Source organism: Erithacus rubecula (genome assembly GCF_903797595.1).
Source record: "Erithacus rubecula genome assembly, chromosome: 6".
Taxonomy (NCBI): Eukaryota; Metazoa; Chordata; class Aves; order Passeriformes; family Muscicapidae; genus Erithacus; species Erithacus rubecula.
Window position 1 is genome coordinate 45,311,979 of NC_136688.1, and position 15,800 is coordinate 45,327,778.

A 15,800-nucleotide genomic window follows, 5' to 3' on the forward strand; every position below is an offset into this window, starting at 1 on the left:
TTTTGCTTTAACTGGGACTGCTTCTGCAAAGCTGTCCTCTGCCAGCGTTAGACGTTTCATTTTCTCAGGTCCTGTGTAAATACAGAGGTTTCCAAGCTCCATCTGGTTCCAGTTACTCAAGCAGTAGAAATACACATGCTTCAGGAATTTGCAGACGGGGACTTAATGCCTTGCTGCCTTGCAAAATCCTTTGCAAAGTTCAACGTGCTCCGTTGCCTCCTGACATACCTGTAGTCTGAAAACTTGTTTCCTCTGAAACTTACTCAGGTTAGAGAAACAAATTATTTGCGAGTCTCAGGCCCTTCTTTCTAATAAGGTTAACCTGCCTGCACTACTAAATATGGCTTTTAACACACACACATTCTCACACACACACACCCTTGACCACCAAAGACTGCCTCTTCCTGAAATCCCCCGTTCATATAAATACAGGAAGTAGAAATAAGAGAGGCTAAAATCGGATCTTCTTGGTAGTTTGCTTTCATTTCAGTGCTTGTTTAGTCCTCTGCCCTCCGATACTACTGAGCCTGAAGCTGGTTTTAAAAACATCTTCCCCCTCACGCCCTTGAAATACCATTCTCAATACAAAACCTGAGGATGTGGAAGTTCTGCTCAGCAATGGGAAGGAATTGCTTTTCTGACCGAGGAACTCTCAAGCCACTGTGATACAGAAAGTGACTTAAAGTTTGCTGTAATGATGAAAACATCAGCAGGAGAGAAGGGAGCCAGGGATGACTCAGGGTAAGTCCTGGATCTTTCGTGACTGTTCATTTTTAATAACTGTTGCTTTCCTTTTCCTTCTTAACAAAGAGTTCTCGGCTGCATTTGTGAGCTGACTGCTGACTGCTCACACAGTCACAATGGTGTAGCATGACTGTGTTGCAATTTACAGCATTTCCTTTAACTGACCAGCTAAAAACAAACTGCAATACCTTTATTTAGCTTGAACTGTGCCTATTTAAGGAAGAAGGACGAATCCCAAGCTGCAGTTTGGAGCAAAGGACAGAAAAAGGGACTTTTTTGGTTTTGGAAATGTGACAAAGCTTTTCTGGGAGGCTTGCTTTGTTTCTGCTCAAATGCAGAAGTGGATAAGGGCTCATCCCTATGAGCTGATGGTCACTTCAGTGCCTGCATACTAAGGAGCACACAAGCCCTGTCCCCAGACTCCCAGGAGACTTCAAGTGTACTTTCTGTCAAGAAAAGGCTTCCCTTGCTTCTGGCCAAAACACTGCACCTTGCAGGACCAAATCCTGGGAAAACAGTGGGAGAGAAAATGGGTTTTGCTGCAGAGGACAGTCAGCAAGCTTCTGGGATTCCAGGATAAGGCTGGAATCCTCCCAAGACTTGGTTGTATCATAAAGCCCATGCTGAAGTTGGGCATTTCTGTTTGCTGTTGTAAACAAGCAGGGGAAAATTACATAGCTGCTGAAACTGTCAGTCATACCCCCCCTTCCCCCTGGAAAACCATAATAATACCAGATACTGAGACTTTTTCTTATCTGTGTGGCACACTTAGCCTGCCTTCCATAAAAGCTCCCAGATATTTCTGTGATGGATCCAGTAGAAGCAGCTGTGTGGATGGGTGGATAGATATGGGATACTTGCATGGGTGCTGCCCTACTTAGAGTACATTCAGTGAAAAAAGAGGGAAAATTGCTGCTGACATTACTGTGTGATGGCTTTACCATAGCACTGTTCCCAAGTGCACACATGGAGTGTGGGGGATGGAGGCAGAACCCTCATTGCCATTGTCACTGCTTTTGCCTTGTTCAGCTGTTTGCATTATGAGGAACAATGCCACTCCTGTTTCGAGGTATAATTCCTCAGTTCCATGTAATGTCAAACATGAGGGACAAAGATCACTCAGCTGTCAGGAAAAATGAAAGCATCCAGTCCCTGTAGACTGGCAAGAGGAACTCACTATAATGGCAAACCAAAGAACTTGCACTTTGCAGATATTCCCTGCATTTGTGACAGTTAAGATGTTAAATATGATAAACTGGAAGATATATTTGTTTATCTCTTTCTGAGATGTCTGAAAAGAGCCACATGCTTGCAAAGGTTTGTTTTCTGTCTTGAGTTGCAGGAGAAAGTAAACAAGCCATACACCCTAAATTAGGACTGTAAATCAAGTGGTTGGAGGAATATTGAAGCATCAATGGGCATGCTGTATGCAGTCTTCATAGGTTTTTGAGTATCTGAACAATTTAACAGAATGACCTTTTATTTAGTTAACTGATTGTCTTTATTTCCAATCTATCTCCCACCATAAAAAGGAACTTGGGTATTTTAAAATATCCTTTAACTCTTTCTGTTTACATGCTATAATACTGTTGAAGATCCTCAAAATTGCATTTTAGCATGCATATGTTGTGGCTTCCAACACATTACAGAATTAGAATCATTTCTAAATGGTGTTTAGCTGATTTCCTGTTAGGGTTACACTGAATTGGGCGCAAATTACACAGAGTATTTGGAGTTCATAGCTTTCTAAAAAAATGGTAACCTAAGGCAAGGTGTTGATGGAAAACCTAGATTTGATTTTAAAATTCTTTCCACAAAAATTATATGAGAAATTGCTGAGATTGCTCCTCTGTTCAGCATTGTTTTAACATGAGTTAAAAGGGAAAGCTTACTCACATGCACAGAAACTATGGCACTGCAAATTATCATGGAAGTACCCCAGCAACTTGGAAACATCCATGCATTAATTCCTAGTAAGGACTAGGGTGTATTCTGCATGTAGTAACTCCATAAAAAAGTTTTGGTGATTTGTATCTGCCAAATGTCAGAAAGACAGTGGGGAGGAATCTGTCTCAAGAATCAGTAGCTACTCACAGAGGAATGAGGGAGAAGTGCAGCTAGAGGCTGGATAGAAATCAATCTAATCAAATTCTTCCAAAATGCTATGGGTGAGAAGCTGGGAAATTTGACTGCTAATTCTCACCTCGAGTCCATCTAACTCCTAGAACATTAATAAGTGGTGAGATCACAAAACATCTGGAGAAATGTGAGCCCCTTGACCATGTCAGCCATGGATCATATAAAGATATATGCCTTCACTCCAACATCTGGCAAATGTATGGAGGATATGATGAGCAGAGCAGGCAGGAACTGAGACAGAGATGTTATGTGCAAATGTTGAATACATCTTTAAGAAAATGGGTGTTTCAGGTAGCTAGGACGGGTTCCAGTGGTTCTCATTTCTGGGACACCAGATTACCTAATGAAGTAATGATTGTGCATCTTTTGGTGACATGTCTTTCTGGCACAAAACCCACATCACAGCTGACAGATTTCATGTGGTGAATGTAGATATAAAGAGGTCACTGGAGGAATCTGTAAACTGAACATTCTCATGGGCTCACAGATTGGGCTCAGGGAATGTTTTGGTTGTCTAGTCTGATCTCCTGTGTAGAGCAGACCAGAGAACCTATGAAGCATGCTGTGAAAACCATGACTTCTGCTGGAATGGGAGTTTTCACAGAATCACAGACTATTCTGTGATCCCACAAGGGTCACTGAGTCCAACTCTTGAGTGAATAGGCCATACAGGGATCAAACGCATGACCTTGGTGTTATTAGTTGGCCACAAGAGCTTTTTTATCCAGGCTATACATATCTCCCTGCAGTGCAGTAAATAAATCTTGTACCAACTTTTACCAGGTTCAGGTTTGAACTGAGAGAAAAATTCTTCAAAATTTCTCAAGAGCCTTTCTTTGTGAAGTGCTAAATCTCAGATTATTTGAATCAGTGGGAAAAGTCCTGCTGGCCTTGGGAAGTCTTGGACTCAATGCAAAATACTCCTCAAAGAAAAGGAGTACTCCCACCAAAACCTGAGAGATGTGGTGTTTAAGTGGGGAAAGGACAGTTCAGGCAGCTGGAAACAAATCAGTGTTATTAAATCCCTGCTGTCTGTCAAGCTCTGATAAGGGATACACTTTCCAGCTGAGGGAGATGGTGCTTCTCAGGAGGGAAATCTCTGTGCTCAAGATGCATTGCACCAAGACTGGGATATCACTGTAAAAATACAAGAAAAGGAGGTGCTCTCCAAAGATAACCTGAATTTGGTAGGGAGGAGACAAAAATCTCCTGAAATTCATTTAAGTGAAAAGCATGTTTACAACTAAACTGACTCATTACATGATTTTTCCAGCACTTCTGGTACGTGAGTCCTGGCCAAACTTAGTGGATGTTTGGAACACATTGTGCAGTGGCACTGGTGGTAGCAGAGAAGTGACCTGTCCCTTTGGCTCCCAGAGGACAGACCACCCTGGGAATATTGCCCCTGAGCAGGGACCTCACAGGAGTGGGGGCACAAATGTAAGCAATATTCTGATCATCTACTTTCTGCTACAGGTTCAGCTAAATATAGTTTTTCACTTCCTGTCCTAAATGGCTACATGCTGGTTTGTATTTTTGGCTTTACAACCTAGAGGCAACACAGGCTGAAAAATGTAGATGTGAGTTGCACACATCTCCCTTGCTCTGTGTGCACAGGTATTCATGTAAACCTGTGGATCCTGGGCACCACCTGGGAGAGCTGCTTGGCAAAAATTTGGGCTGGCTCAATCCCTTATCAAACCATGTGTACGTTGGCCAGGTACTTTAGAGATTATGTATTTTATAGCATATTTCCAAATCATAGTAGGAGTATATTTCCACTCATTCATCAGTAAATATAGATAATTTCTCTGAGATCAACAATATAGGATTGTGAGATTCAGAAGAATATCCAAAATTATCTGGATAATAGATATTGAAGAAAATACCAACACTAAACCAAATTCATTAGGAAGAAAAAAACTGGGGAATTTCAAATTCTTGTCTGGGCAAGCATTGATAAAGAGCACAGAAACCGAAGTGCTTCAGTGAAACTTGGACAAAATATTGTCCATCACAGATCTTCAACCTTTATAATTTTGAAGGGAGAAGGTTTTTTGCTTTTGGGAATAAAAAGAAATAGCTTTTTGGAAGGTAATTAGAATACACAGGCAGCTGTTTGGAATACCTGGTCAAATTCTAGTGGAGATGGATGTGTGGGTAGAGTGAAGATATGGTCATGAAAAGCCCTTGGTGCCCCAGAAGTCCATCACACTTTTCCAATTGTATCCAAAGCATTCCCACTGTGTAGGGAAGGGTGTCTGTAAGTTTTTTATTGTTTCAGTTGCCCTTTGTGAGGTATTACAGATTAATGACAATGAATTTAGGTATTTAATATGTCATTATAATCTTTCTAATTAGATTAAGGATTAAAAAGAGCCAGGGGAAAGCATGTTTAGCACATGTTCTGCAGAAGACCAAAGGGAGGCTATGATGCCTCTTGCTATAATGTCATCAGTTCTGGGTGGTCCTAAAGTCACAGGGGATGGGATGTTCTGGGATGGACCTGGTTTTGGCAGTCCAAGCATTCAGAGCAGCAGATGTATCCCAGAGAATTTTGCTGACCTGGAGCCTTTAATTCCTGCTGAGGAATTCATTACAAAGCTGAGATGTTTGATCATTATAAAAAAATTTCGTTTCAAAGTATTCACACTACCAAAGAAGACTTTCAGTTTTCTCTAGACCAAAACTGAGACAATAAAAATGAAAGGAGACTATGTTTCACTGCAGAAGAGACTTTAAGAAGGCCTTCAAGAATCAGTGAAAGCAGTTAATGCAAAATGATGCTACAAGGGCAATGAAGTTGCAATTCCTGGATCTCAAAGCAGGCATTGGTCTGCAGTGGTCTGCAATTCTATCTATGTCCTACATTTCTTCCTAATCCCAATTTTGAGATTAGTTTTTTTCTGTGGTATGGGGTAAGTGTTTCATGATGAGCAACAAAGAGGGATCTCTAGAGTAAACCCTCATCTGAAGCCAGGTAGAAGCTAGACAAAATCATGTGTGCATGTCTGCCTGTATGAGAAAATGCCTTTTTTTTAAATCTAGGCACAGGTACATGAGAGGTTTAGTGAATTCTTCTCCTGAATTGGCTGAATGAGAGGAGGCACAGCCCTCTTAGGCATGGCCTGGGTTCCTGACTGTCCTCTGAGCTGTAGAGCTCATTCAGAGCTAGGTCAGGTTACCCCAAGTACTGGCCATGGGCCAGAGAGGACATTGTATGGCACTTGTGGGGTGAAATCACGGGGGGCCACCCATGGATTTGGAGAGCAAAGTGCTTGAGGGGCATATATATGACTGAGTCCTGTCCTGCTTACACAGCTTCTCCAGGAGGCAGCCAGCAGTGGGGTACTCTAAATTCACTCTGACACTCACGAGGTGGGACGTGTTGTGCTGCAGTGGGAGATGTGAGGGTGCTGGGCACAGCCTGGCTCTGACACTGCTCTGGCTGCACGGAGGTGAGAAGACAGCTGAACAGGCAGGCAGGCATCCATGGAGAACTATCCCCCAAAAAAGGTGCACAGGGCCAAAATCTGTCTATTTCTGTGCTTCCCAGCCAGAGAGGCACACAAGGGAAAGGAGAGCTGTCCTTGCAGTGGTTGCACCCATCTGCTTGGAGGGCAGGGCTGTTACACAGAGCTGCTTGTGTGTGTGCTGCATTTTCTTGGCACCCCACTCTCCCTCCACCACTGCTTGGCAGCCCTGATCTGCTCCTGGGATGCAGGAACAGGGTGGGGGAGAGGGAAATGTGTCTGTGCAGGTACCTGGTAACACAGCACTGTGAAGCTGCTGTGGTTGGGGGAGCAGTGCTGTTTAACCTGTGCAAATGAAATAGAGCTACAGGCATCACCCAGTATGGTAAATATTGCAGCCACAAGCCTTTCCTCTGTCCATTCTGTACCTGTCTCAGCTATCTAAAATAATCCTACCCACCTCCAGAAATGAGATCCCTCTACACCCTGCTGGAGGGGACCATAAAGGCAGTGCTTCCCTCAGGATAAGTTGAAAGAGTTTTGAAGTGTTTAGCTCCTCCTTGCCTGCACTCAAAATGGTATAAATCTTTTTGCAAGTGAAGATGATTACTTGAGCAGTAAAGGATTAGCAGATGTGAGCATTGCATAGCTGGTTGTGCTAGTCACATTTTCCTAAATAGATACTCTGTTAGAAACACGCCAGCCAGGGAGTGCTATGGAATGCAGCTCTTTTCAAATAGATTAATACATACATGCCTATGTGTGTGCCTTTCCCAGACTTTCTATAAGCTTTTTGCTAAACAGAGAATGTATTTATGTCTGAGTGCAGGATTTCTGCTTTATGCATTACTGATACATTTAAGAGGGACAGTGTTTTCAGTAACTGTAATCACATTGTGTTATTAATATAAAGTCTTGTCTTTATAAAAGGATCTCTGGGTGTTTCATGGATATTAAGCCTCCCAACAACCAGCTGAAGACAGGTATTGTTACATAGGAAGGGAAGCTGAGGCAAAAATTCATGGAGCTGATTTGATTATAGTCACTTACTTCATAGCCCAGTCCCCTGGATCTTTGTTGAGCAGTGAAACTCTGCTCTTCCTCAGACCATCCTTTGAATTTGGGGTGATGCTAGGAGCAGAATCAGTTTCTCAGAAAGCCTTTTCTCTTTGGTGGATGAGTTCCCTGCGGGATTATGGAGCTAAACCAGCTTCCTCAGTGTTTACACAGCTTCTACAGCTGAAGCAAAAGTGGTATGTTGGATGTGGAAGTGGTGCTCTTCCTGCAGTACCCTGCATTGCCCTGGGTGAGGAGGAGCACAAAACCCCACCCTGAGAGCTGTTCTCTGGGGCAGCCTGGAATCCTGGCTCTGAGAATGATCCTGCAAGGGGTGGGGCTGCTGGGATTTGCTCTAGGTGACTCAGGGTCTGTGTATCAGGACTGCTCCTGGTAGGGTTGGGAGACCTGCCTTACTGCTTGGAATTATCTTCTGACCATGTTAATTAGTACTTTCTCTTTGCTTTTGCAAAGCTAATGACCTGTTGGGGAATTTCAAGTGCTTTGTTGAAGGCAACTGACCACAGACAACCTTCTGGATGCTGGGAGAACTTTGCCAAATACAGGGAATCCACACAGCTCACGTACATCCCTCCCATGGCCCTCTGGAGAAAGCCAGTCTTTTGAAGTCTCTCTCTTGTGAAAGCAGCTGTTGGGCAGAACAGAAAGCAGCTGCAGCCCCTTATGAACTGGATTACATTTTCTGCTGCTTGGAAAAATTCACCAAGGAAACAAAGAGAGACCAATAGCAAACAAATAGCAGAGTCTGGGGATGGACAGCACTGCTGGCTACCTGCATCACTGCTCTGTAAATTGCTAGCAGACCTCTAGGCAAAAAAACGTTGTCACACGTATTTGGCTAAATGACAGCCTGGGACCCAGCCCAAACTTTCATCTTCCCTGCCAAGAATCTTTCTCTTCTCTCTTTCCTTTTTTGCCCCTTTTGAGTTCTCTTCAATGAATTTGTCATTCCTGATATCCTACACAGAACAAGAAACTGGGCAAAGCTCAAAGCTTCTCCTGCTGAATCAATGCACAGGAAAAAGCTGGTGTTGCAGCTTTGGCCAATTCTCTTTTCTGCCTGTAGGACAAATACTTAATATAGAATGTTTTTGTGTAATTGTGTCCTGAAGTTTCCCTCCCAGCAGAGATGGGTCCTAAGTGAAACCCAGTAAAGACTGCAGGAGGGGCCCTGTGAATAACAGCTGAGACAGGGATAGATGATGGGTTTAGTGCCTGGCATTCTGCTGTCTCCCTTTGCTATTAGAGCTAGCTCTCTAGATCTGGTCTGGATTTACCCTACCTGACTTCAGGTGTGTAACTGTTGTGTCTGTTTAGGAATCTGTGCATCCATGGTGATCTTTGGTCTGACTAGAGAAGCAGCAATTCCAGGGAATAATTCAGGGAGACTGGCACCAGTGGGCTGAATCCAAATCTTAAATTGGTTCATGCCTCACCAAGCTGAGCAGGGAGCCAGGCCAGAGAGCTGTGTCCAGCACTAACCTTCTTTCCCCCCTGTCAGAGCACCCCAGTGTCAGACAAGCAGTGGCAGCCTGCAGGTGGGGGTGGCTGCAGCACGGATGTTCTGGGCAGGACATGACCAAGACAGACATGTTGTGGATTAAACTGCTATGAACACAAAGCCTGTGGCTCCTGACTTACCGACATTTTAGCCCTGGTGGAGCTGGGGCTAACCATAAACGCAATTAAAGGAACAGGCTTGAGGTCCCAGCAGTGGTTTGGTGGGGTCTGGGGGAGCTGGCAGGTTTGTCTTGCTGTTTGGCAGGATCTGTAGTCACATGCTGAGCTGCCAGTCACTGCAGGGACATTTTAGCAATTTCTGACACTGCTGCACTAACCAGCCCTTTGGTTCCAGGCTGTCCCACCAGCACAGCAGGATGAGGGCCATGCCCACCAACAAAACAGGTTGCTCAGCTTAGCAACCTCTCCCACCCTGAGTTGTTTCCAGGTGTTCTGGAAGTGTTCACCACTAGAAGGTGGTGAGGGACCATGCCTTTTCAGCACCTTTCCATATTCCTGAAATACCCAAATGAGCCCTTTTCTTCTTCCTCTTCTTCTCTCAGGAAGGCAGATCTCTAACCTTGCCCAGGTGTAAATGCAGGTAGGAATCCCAGCAGGTAGTAAACCAAGAAATTAACACATTTCTTTAATGCCTAATCAAAATTAAAGAGGGATATGAAACTGCTGGAATAATGCTTAAGGGGGACAGATGAATAGGTTCACAGATTTAAATATTTGGTTTTTTCACTAAGAGCTCTGCATATTGAAATCCATCCACACTGGAAGGAAATCTTACCCAAAACAAGAATATCTGTGTGTAAGTAAGCCACTCTGTGTGGTGCCTTATGAGGAGAGACCCCAGAAGTCCAGTGCTCTGCCCCTTCAGATACAGCAGAATGAAATTCCAGTGGATTTATTTCCCTTGGCAAAACAACCATTTCTAGTTGCAAATCATGACTGAGATAAGCATTTGCAGATATTTCTTAGTACAGAGGAAAACTGCTCAGCATTATGCAAGTTTGTGTGGTTAGCCTCTCATGTCTTGTGTGCCTCATGTCTGCACTCAATCCCCTCACAGGGTGAGCAAGGCCATAGCTTTTTATCACTAGTCTGATGTTTCTCTAAAGATTTTGCCCAGGTTTTTGGCTCTAACACATCAGGCAGATTTCAAATAATTTTTTAAATATAGGATTTGAAACAGAATGGCTTTATGAAAGCCATGAAACTGCAATCTATTCTTAATGAAGTTTGAATTGGAAATTTGTCCCTCCCTTTTATTTTCCGTTTCCTTTTCCCCTCTTTGTTATGTGATTACAATGTAGAAAAGCATTCCCAGGGTTTCAATTCCCATCTTCCTTCCTGTCCAGATGAGCTGGAAAGGGACAAAACCTCTGCCCATCACCTTGACCCTGCAATGAAAGCAGGGTGCTCTGAGCTCCCAACCCTCCAGTGTTTTTGGAATGCAGAGGAGAATCCCTTCTCTCCAGGTCGTGGCCCCTCTCAAGCACTGACAGGGGAGGGTGAGGGAGGTCTGGGGTTTCCTTATGGTCTGAAAGCCCAGGAAGTTGTTTCCCTTCTTAACATTTACTTCTGGTTTCTGCACTGCACAAGCCTTTCCAGAAAAGTTGAATTATCCAGCAAACACGTTGGCACTTTTTTGTTGAGGAAAATGTTTGTTCTCTAGCCACTCTGACCCTGCCTTGGCTGGTGTTTCAGCAGCTCCCTTCCCTTTGTACTGAAAGGGCCTTGCAGAAGGATAAATGATCCTTGTTGCCTGCACACAAAGAAAAATCTTCAGTTTTGCTGATATATTGAAATTCCTAAGAGAATAATTTGAGTTTAAAATAGACAAAGGACAAATGCCTTGAAAATATCTGATTGTAAATGTGGGGGAGAGCAACTTATCATAACTGATTGTTGTTAGGAAGGGAGTACAGCTAATAAAACCTGCAAAGTGATTTTGACTCGACAAAGTATGTTTTGACTGGGTAAAAAGAGAAGGACAGTTGATGTTTGTGAAACAAATCATTGACTGAAATATATATGTGTAAAATAAATACAAAATAAATTTGCAAAAATAAATATGTGGAGTTACATAAAGGCAGCAGTACAGTTTGTGAGTACCAGACAAGATATGTTACACCAACAGGATATAATAGCCCCAGTCCAGTGGGGCCCACAGGCAGCATATTCCATTGGTGTTAATGAATGCAGGAAATGGCTAGACTGAAGGGGGAAAAAAGCAGGGGGGTCTTTGAAAGAAAGGCTCTTCCTTCAGGAAATTTTTTGGTGTTTATTTTTTATGTTGTTTCTGTCCATGCCATGGCTGTGAGTGTTGTGAGAAGATTTGGTTGATAGCAGAACTGACCTGAGAACCATCAGTAATGAGAATTAGCTTGTACTTTGCTTGGGGTTTTATGCATATGCAGTTCTTTATACTATACATGACTTTGTATATTTAAATAGAGGGACAGACTTAATTAACCTAGGAAAAACAGGGAAGCTGGGAACTTAATAAACATTTAGTTGCAGCTCCCCATCCCCTGAGAGAACTCTTTGCTGAAAAGTTGTTGACAAGGTCAAACGAGAGTCTGACAGGGTATTGCTGCTGCTTCTCTATAAGCACTCACAATCAATCTTGATTAATTTAGGAGGAAGAAGCACTGGAGAGTTTATGGGAAGCACTGCAAGCACACACTTCTTCTCTATTCATGAACTACTTGGCCTTTCTGCTCCTGCCCTTAGAGAACCACCACTGGTCCTGAACACCAGGTTTGTGCTCTGATGAGGGACAGGGACAGTGGTACATGTCCCTCATAACATCAGCAGCTCTCATCCAGCAAGGATTCTGCAGAGCTGACCTGACTCCTCACCTTCCAGTGGGGGCAAGGCTCTGCTGAGCTCAAGTGCAGATAAGCTGCAGTCACTCCTCTGCCTATGAAGTAATGAGGAGAAGACATGTGCTAGTTTTAAACCTGGTGATGGCAGCAGCCAGGGCAGCAGGGCTCTCTGCCAGCACTCCATGTGCTTGGGCAGAGCCTGCTCCTCAGGATCAGCTCCTTCAGGCTAGCCCAGCTGTCCTTGCTGTGCTCTGCAGGCAGCACTGCATGTCCACACAGCTCCTCCAGTGTGCTTGATCCCCCAGCAAGCCCAGCCATATGACCAATCTGGTGTCATATGTGAACAGAAAACCCTGTGGCTACATGTTACTCAATAAACTGACACATGATTTAGAGTTCTTCCACCTGAACAAGTGGCCATGGCATGTTTTTGCCCTTGAAGTATAGTAGAACTTGTTCATTTTAGTAACTTCCTCTTGGTTTTCACCAGGGTGGTGAGGGTTTGGTGAGCTGGTGAGTGGTTTAAGGGTAGGTGAGCTGTCCCACACCTGATCACCCCATTCCTCCATGCCTTTAATGCAGCTCCTTAGCAGGGTGAGGACTTGCTCCACTTTGGTAGACTTTGATAAGCCTGTGCAAGCAGGGTCCAGCTGCATGCAAACCTACTAGCCTTCACAGAATTGGGCATTTGAGAATCCCTGGCACGAGCAGAAGAGATCACCTGAAGTGACACTTCAACTGCAGAGTGCAAAATTCACTGCTGAAATTGGCTGTGCCTGTAACAGAAAGTGGAGCAGGTGGGAGACAGAGAGTTTTGCTGAGCTATGAGGTGTCAGGATATTTAGGAGACCCTTGGTTTTTCTTACCTTTTGGCAGCTGGAACAGCTGCTACCTTGGCTATTAAACTTGGTCCTTCCAGGCTGACCCCAAACTCCTGGAGGTGCAGAGCATCAGCTGCAGCCAAAGGGTTGAAGGGTGGACATTTAAGCAGAGGAGGAACAAGGGGACCAGCAGCAGGAGGAAGTGCTCTGCCAACCACAGGCTCTCCACAGACCACAGGCTGAGAAGCACAACTTCCTGAGTATAAACTTGTCACCAGGGTGGACCAGCAGCACAAGCATTCTGCAAGGCAGGGAGGACACTGGACAGGCAAGCCGGACTCGTGGGACACACCAAGCTTCTCACATCATTTCCATCATCCAGTTTTTCTGTACATCCAAGAACCTTACAATGCAGGAAGCTCCCATGGCTTGCATTACATCCTATTTCTTTTGCCCCTCTTTCTGCCTGTCAGACAACAAGAAATTTGTTTATTTCTGACCACAGGATGACAATTACCTGGGTGTGATCCCTGAAGATCTCAAGAACTTACCTTTCTACTTTTGGGTTTTTCATTGTTGATTATATCTCAATTTGTTAAGTTTTGTCAGATCCCTTGGCTCTGTTATGAAAAAGCACTTATTAAAACCTGAATTTTCTGCGAGTCAGGGTTCATATTTGGTGCACAAAATTAGCTTTTGTGATATAGGTCTTTCAATATATCACTTTGCTGCCTTCCCATCTTCCTAATAGTCTGTTTTATGATGAAACATATAGAATTTCAGAAATTTCCAGAATTTCAAAGATGTTGCAGCTCTTCCTGCAGCTAGGTTGGCTTCAGGGTCTCACTTCCACCACCTATTGAAAGAAAGAAGAACCAGCAAGGTGACAAAAGGCAGGTCCAGAGAGTAAATTAATCCTTCTCCTTCTCAGATTAATTTTATTTGAATTGATGAAGTGATCAAAGATGAGCTGGCTTATGAGAGTAAGTAGATGGCATCAAAAATGGCCATTTCTAAGGTGGAAGCAAAATGAAGCTTGATGTCCCTCCCAGTGAACTGAAAGTAACAGTACATTAATTCACTAGCGTCTGAACAAGGATTTTTAATAAGTCTGTGCAGTTTGGACACCAAGCTACCAACATTCAATGTGTTCCTCATCACCTGTCTCATCAGAAGTGATACCAAACCAAAGAAAGCATGGGCAGCTCTGTTCTTGCAATGGGTGAAACCTTGTACTTCACTTGCTGTTCATGTAATTCCAATTATTCCTGTAAGAAGAGCAGGTGACTATGGAAAAAAAGGGATACAGAGATCTGTCTCTATTGCCAGTGGCACAGAGCCCTGCAGCCAAGTCCAGCTGAGTTGGTTGTGACAGGATGAAAACCAGCCCTGTGAGTTTTCTGTCAGTCTTTTAATCTCAGCACTGTCATCTCACCCATCCCTATGAAGCTCTATGCTCCCAGTTCTCTTTAAACCACAGGAATTAACAGCACTGTCTATCAGCTTCCATCAGGACTGCTCTGTTGGCTTCAGGAGCTTCTATCATTTCCTCCTGCTTCAGGTGCTCTTTGTAACCACTGGGCTTGAAGGGTTCCCACATGTCAGCTTCAGTCACAAGCTGGCTTGTCCCACATGGCATCCCTTCAGGTACCAGCTAGCTTTGGTGCAAAAAGTTGCTCTTTCACCTGGCATGTGGAGTTTGTGGCTGAGTGTCTGTGTTTCTCCCTCAGTATCAAGCCAGCTGGCACACAATTTAAGACCTGTTGTTCCTGCTCTGCTATAAATATAAATATAAATATAAATATAAATATAAATATAAATATAAATATAAATATAAATATAAATATAAATATAAATATAAAATTGTATCTCTATCCTTGAGGACAGCACCAAAAACCCTTGCTCTTGCTCTTTCTTGATGCCTTCTCATTTTCAGAGGGAGAAGTAAAAACAGTACAACATAATAATAAAGGACTAGCTTCTAATTATTAAATCTTGTCTATTTAAACAATAGAAAGGCACTCAGTAATTGCTTATCAGTGCACTAAAGAGCACTTGATTTCCAATTTAAGATTTAGTTTTAAAAATTTGATGTGTCTTTCCTCAGAGCAAATGTGCAGAAGTGAAGAGTTAATCTGGCAGTCCCTGCTGCCGTTTGAATTGCTGTGTGTCTCAGCTGCCTCAGGGGAATTCAGAGTGTCCAGACACATATAGTCCAGCCAGGAAGCCCCTACTGTCAGCAGGTTTGTGACAGTATTTTTGAAACCCCTTGCAAAGGTATGCTCAGGCCTTCACCTGCACAAAATTCAGTGGATTGTATCTCCTTGCTGGGCTGCTGACTTCTGGGAATATTCAGCTGGCAAATGTGACTCCTGGTTTCTAAAGCAGTGAGTCATGGTGATCATTACTGCAGTGTACAGTCACTGTGCAATAATTCAAACCACCCCTGTCATTATTATTGCCTCCAACAAGCAACCTGATACCTTCTGCAACCCGGGGAAGGTGTGTGAATGTAATCACTGTGCAATTAATTACCCCGTGCTGCTAGTCAGTATGCAGCTCCCTGCTTCCCAACTGAATCCAGTTTAGCAGAACCACTGCAAGATTTAAACATACTTTGCAGTAAGAATGCAGTGAAAAAGAAAAGCAGGCAGCTCTAGGGACAGCTTTTCAGCTTCACATCACACCTAGCAAAATGAGCACCTGCCTCTATTAGCCAAAGGGTTTTGCAGGACTGTGGAACAAGAACAGATTTTCATGTTATTTTTGAAAACTGAGGCTTTAGAAATCATCTGATGCAGGAATTCTGAGTGAGCAAACTGGAAAGGCCAGCTGCTCACTGTGGTGGCTCTGGAAATCCCTTCAACTGGCAGCACAGCAAGAACCCAGGAGCTGCCTGGGCTCCCTCCCCTCTGTGCAGCCACAGAGCTACTGCAGAGCCAGATTAAATTGCTGGATTAAGCATTCCCACAGCCCCATCCAAATCTTTGTGACAGCTGTGCCCAGGACAGAAGTCAAGCATTGGTGCCATAACTGCGTCAACTGGTGTGTCATGGGTCACAGCACTACAGCTGGAAAAGGGCTGGGAGGTCATTCACTCCCATTTCTTAGCCAGCACAGACCTGATTCAATAAAGTGTGTGCTGCTGCTCCAAACCCAGCATTTTAAGAGATTTGGGCAATGCAATCCTCTTCCTCTTCTTTTGG

General features: G+C 43.8%; 1 protein-coding gene and 1 long non-coding RNA gene across 2 annotated transcripts in view; one reads left to right on the forward strand and one right to left on the reverse strand.

The window, feature by feature from the left end:
- Positions 1 to 218: 218 nt before the first annotated feature.
- RIN3 (Ras and Rab interactor 3) overlaps positions 219 to 15,800 on the forward strand; it is a 65,418-nt gene continuing 49,836 nt past the window's right edge. The window contains exon 1 of the mRNA XM_079308132.1: positions 219 to 741. Within this exon, the coding sequence (XP_079164258.1) occupies positions 695 to 741 (47 nt within the window). The 5' untranslated portion in view covers positions 219 to 694. The remainder of the gene's footprint in view (positions 742 to 15,800) is intronic.
- Positions 10,762 to 14,179, reverse strand: LOC306802903. The gene is made up of 5 exons (XR_013774513.1): positions 14,030 to 14,179; positions 13,756 to 13,862; positions 13,154 to 13,450; positions 12,640 to 12,727; positions 10,762 to 12,549 (listed from the first exon to the last, which is right to left on the reverse strand). It is a non-coding gene; the product is annotated as an uncharacterized lncRNA (long non-coding RNA).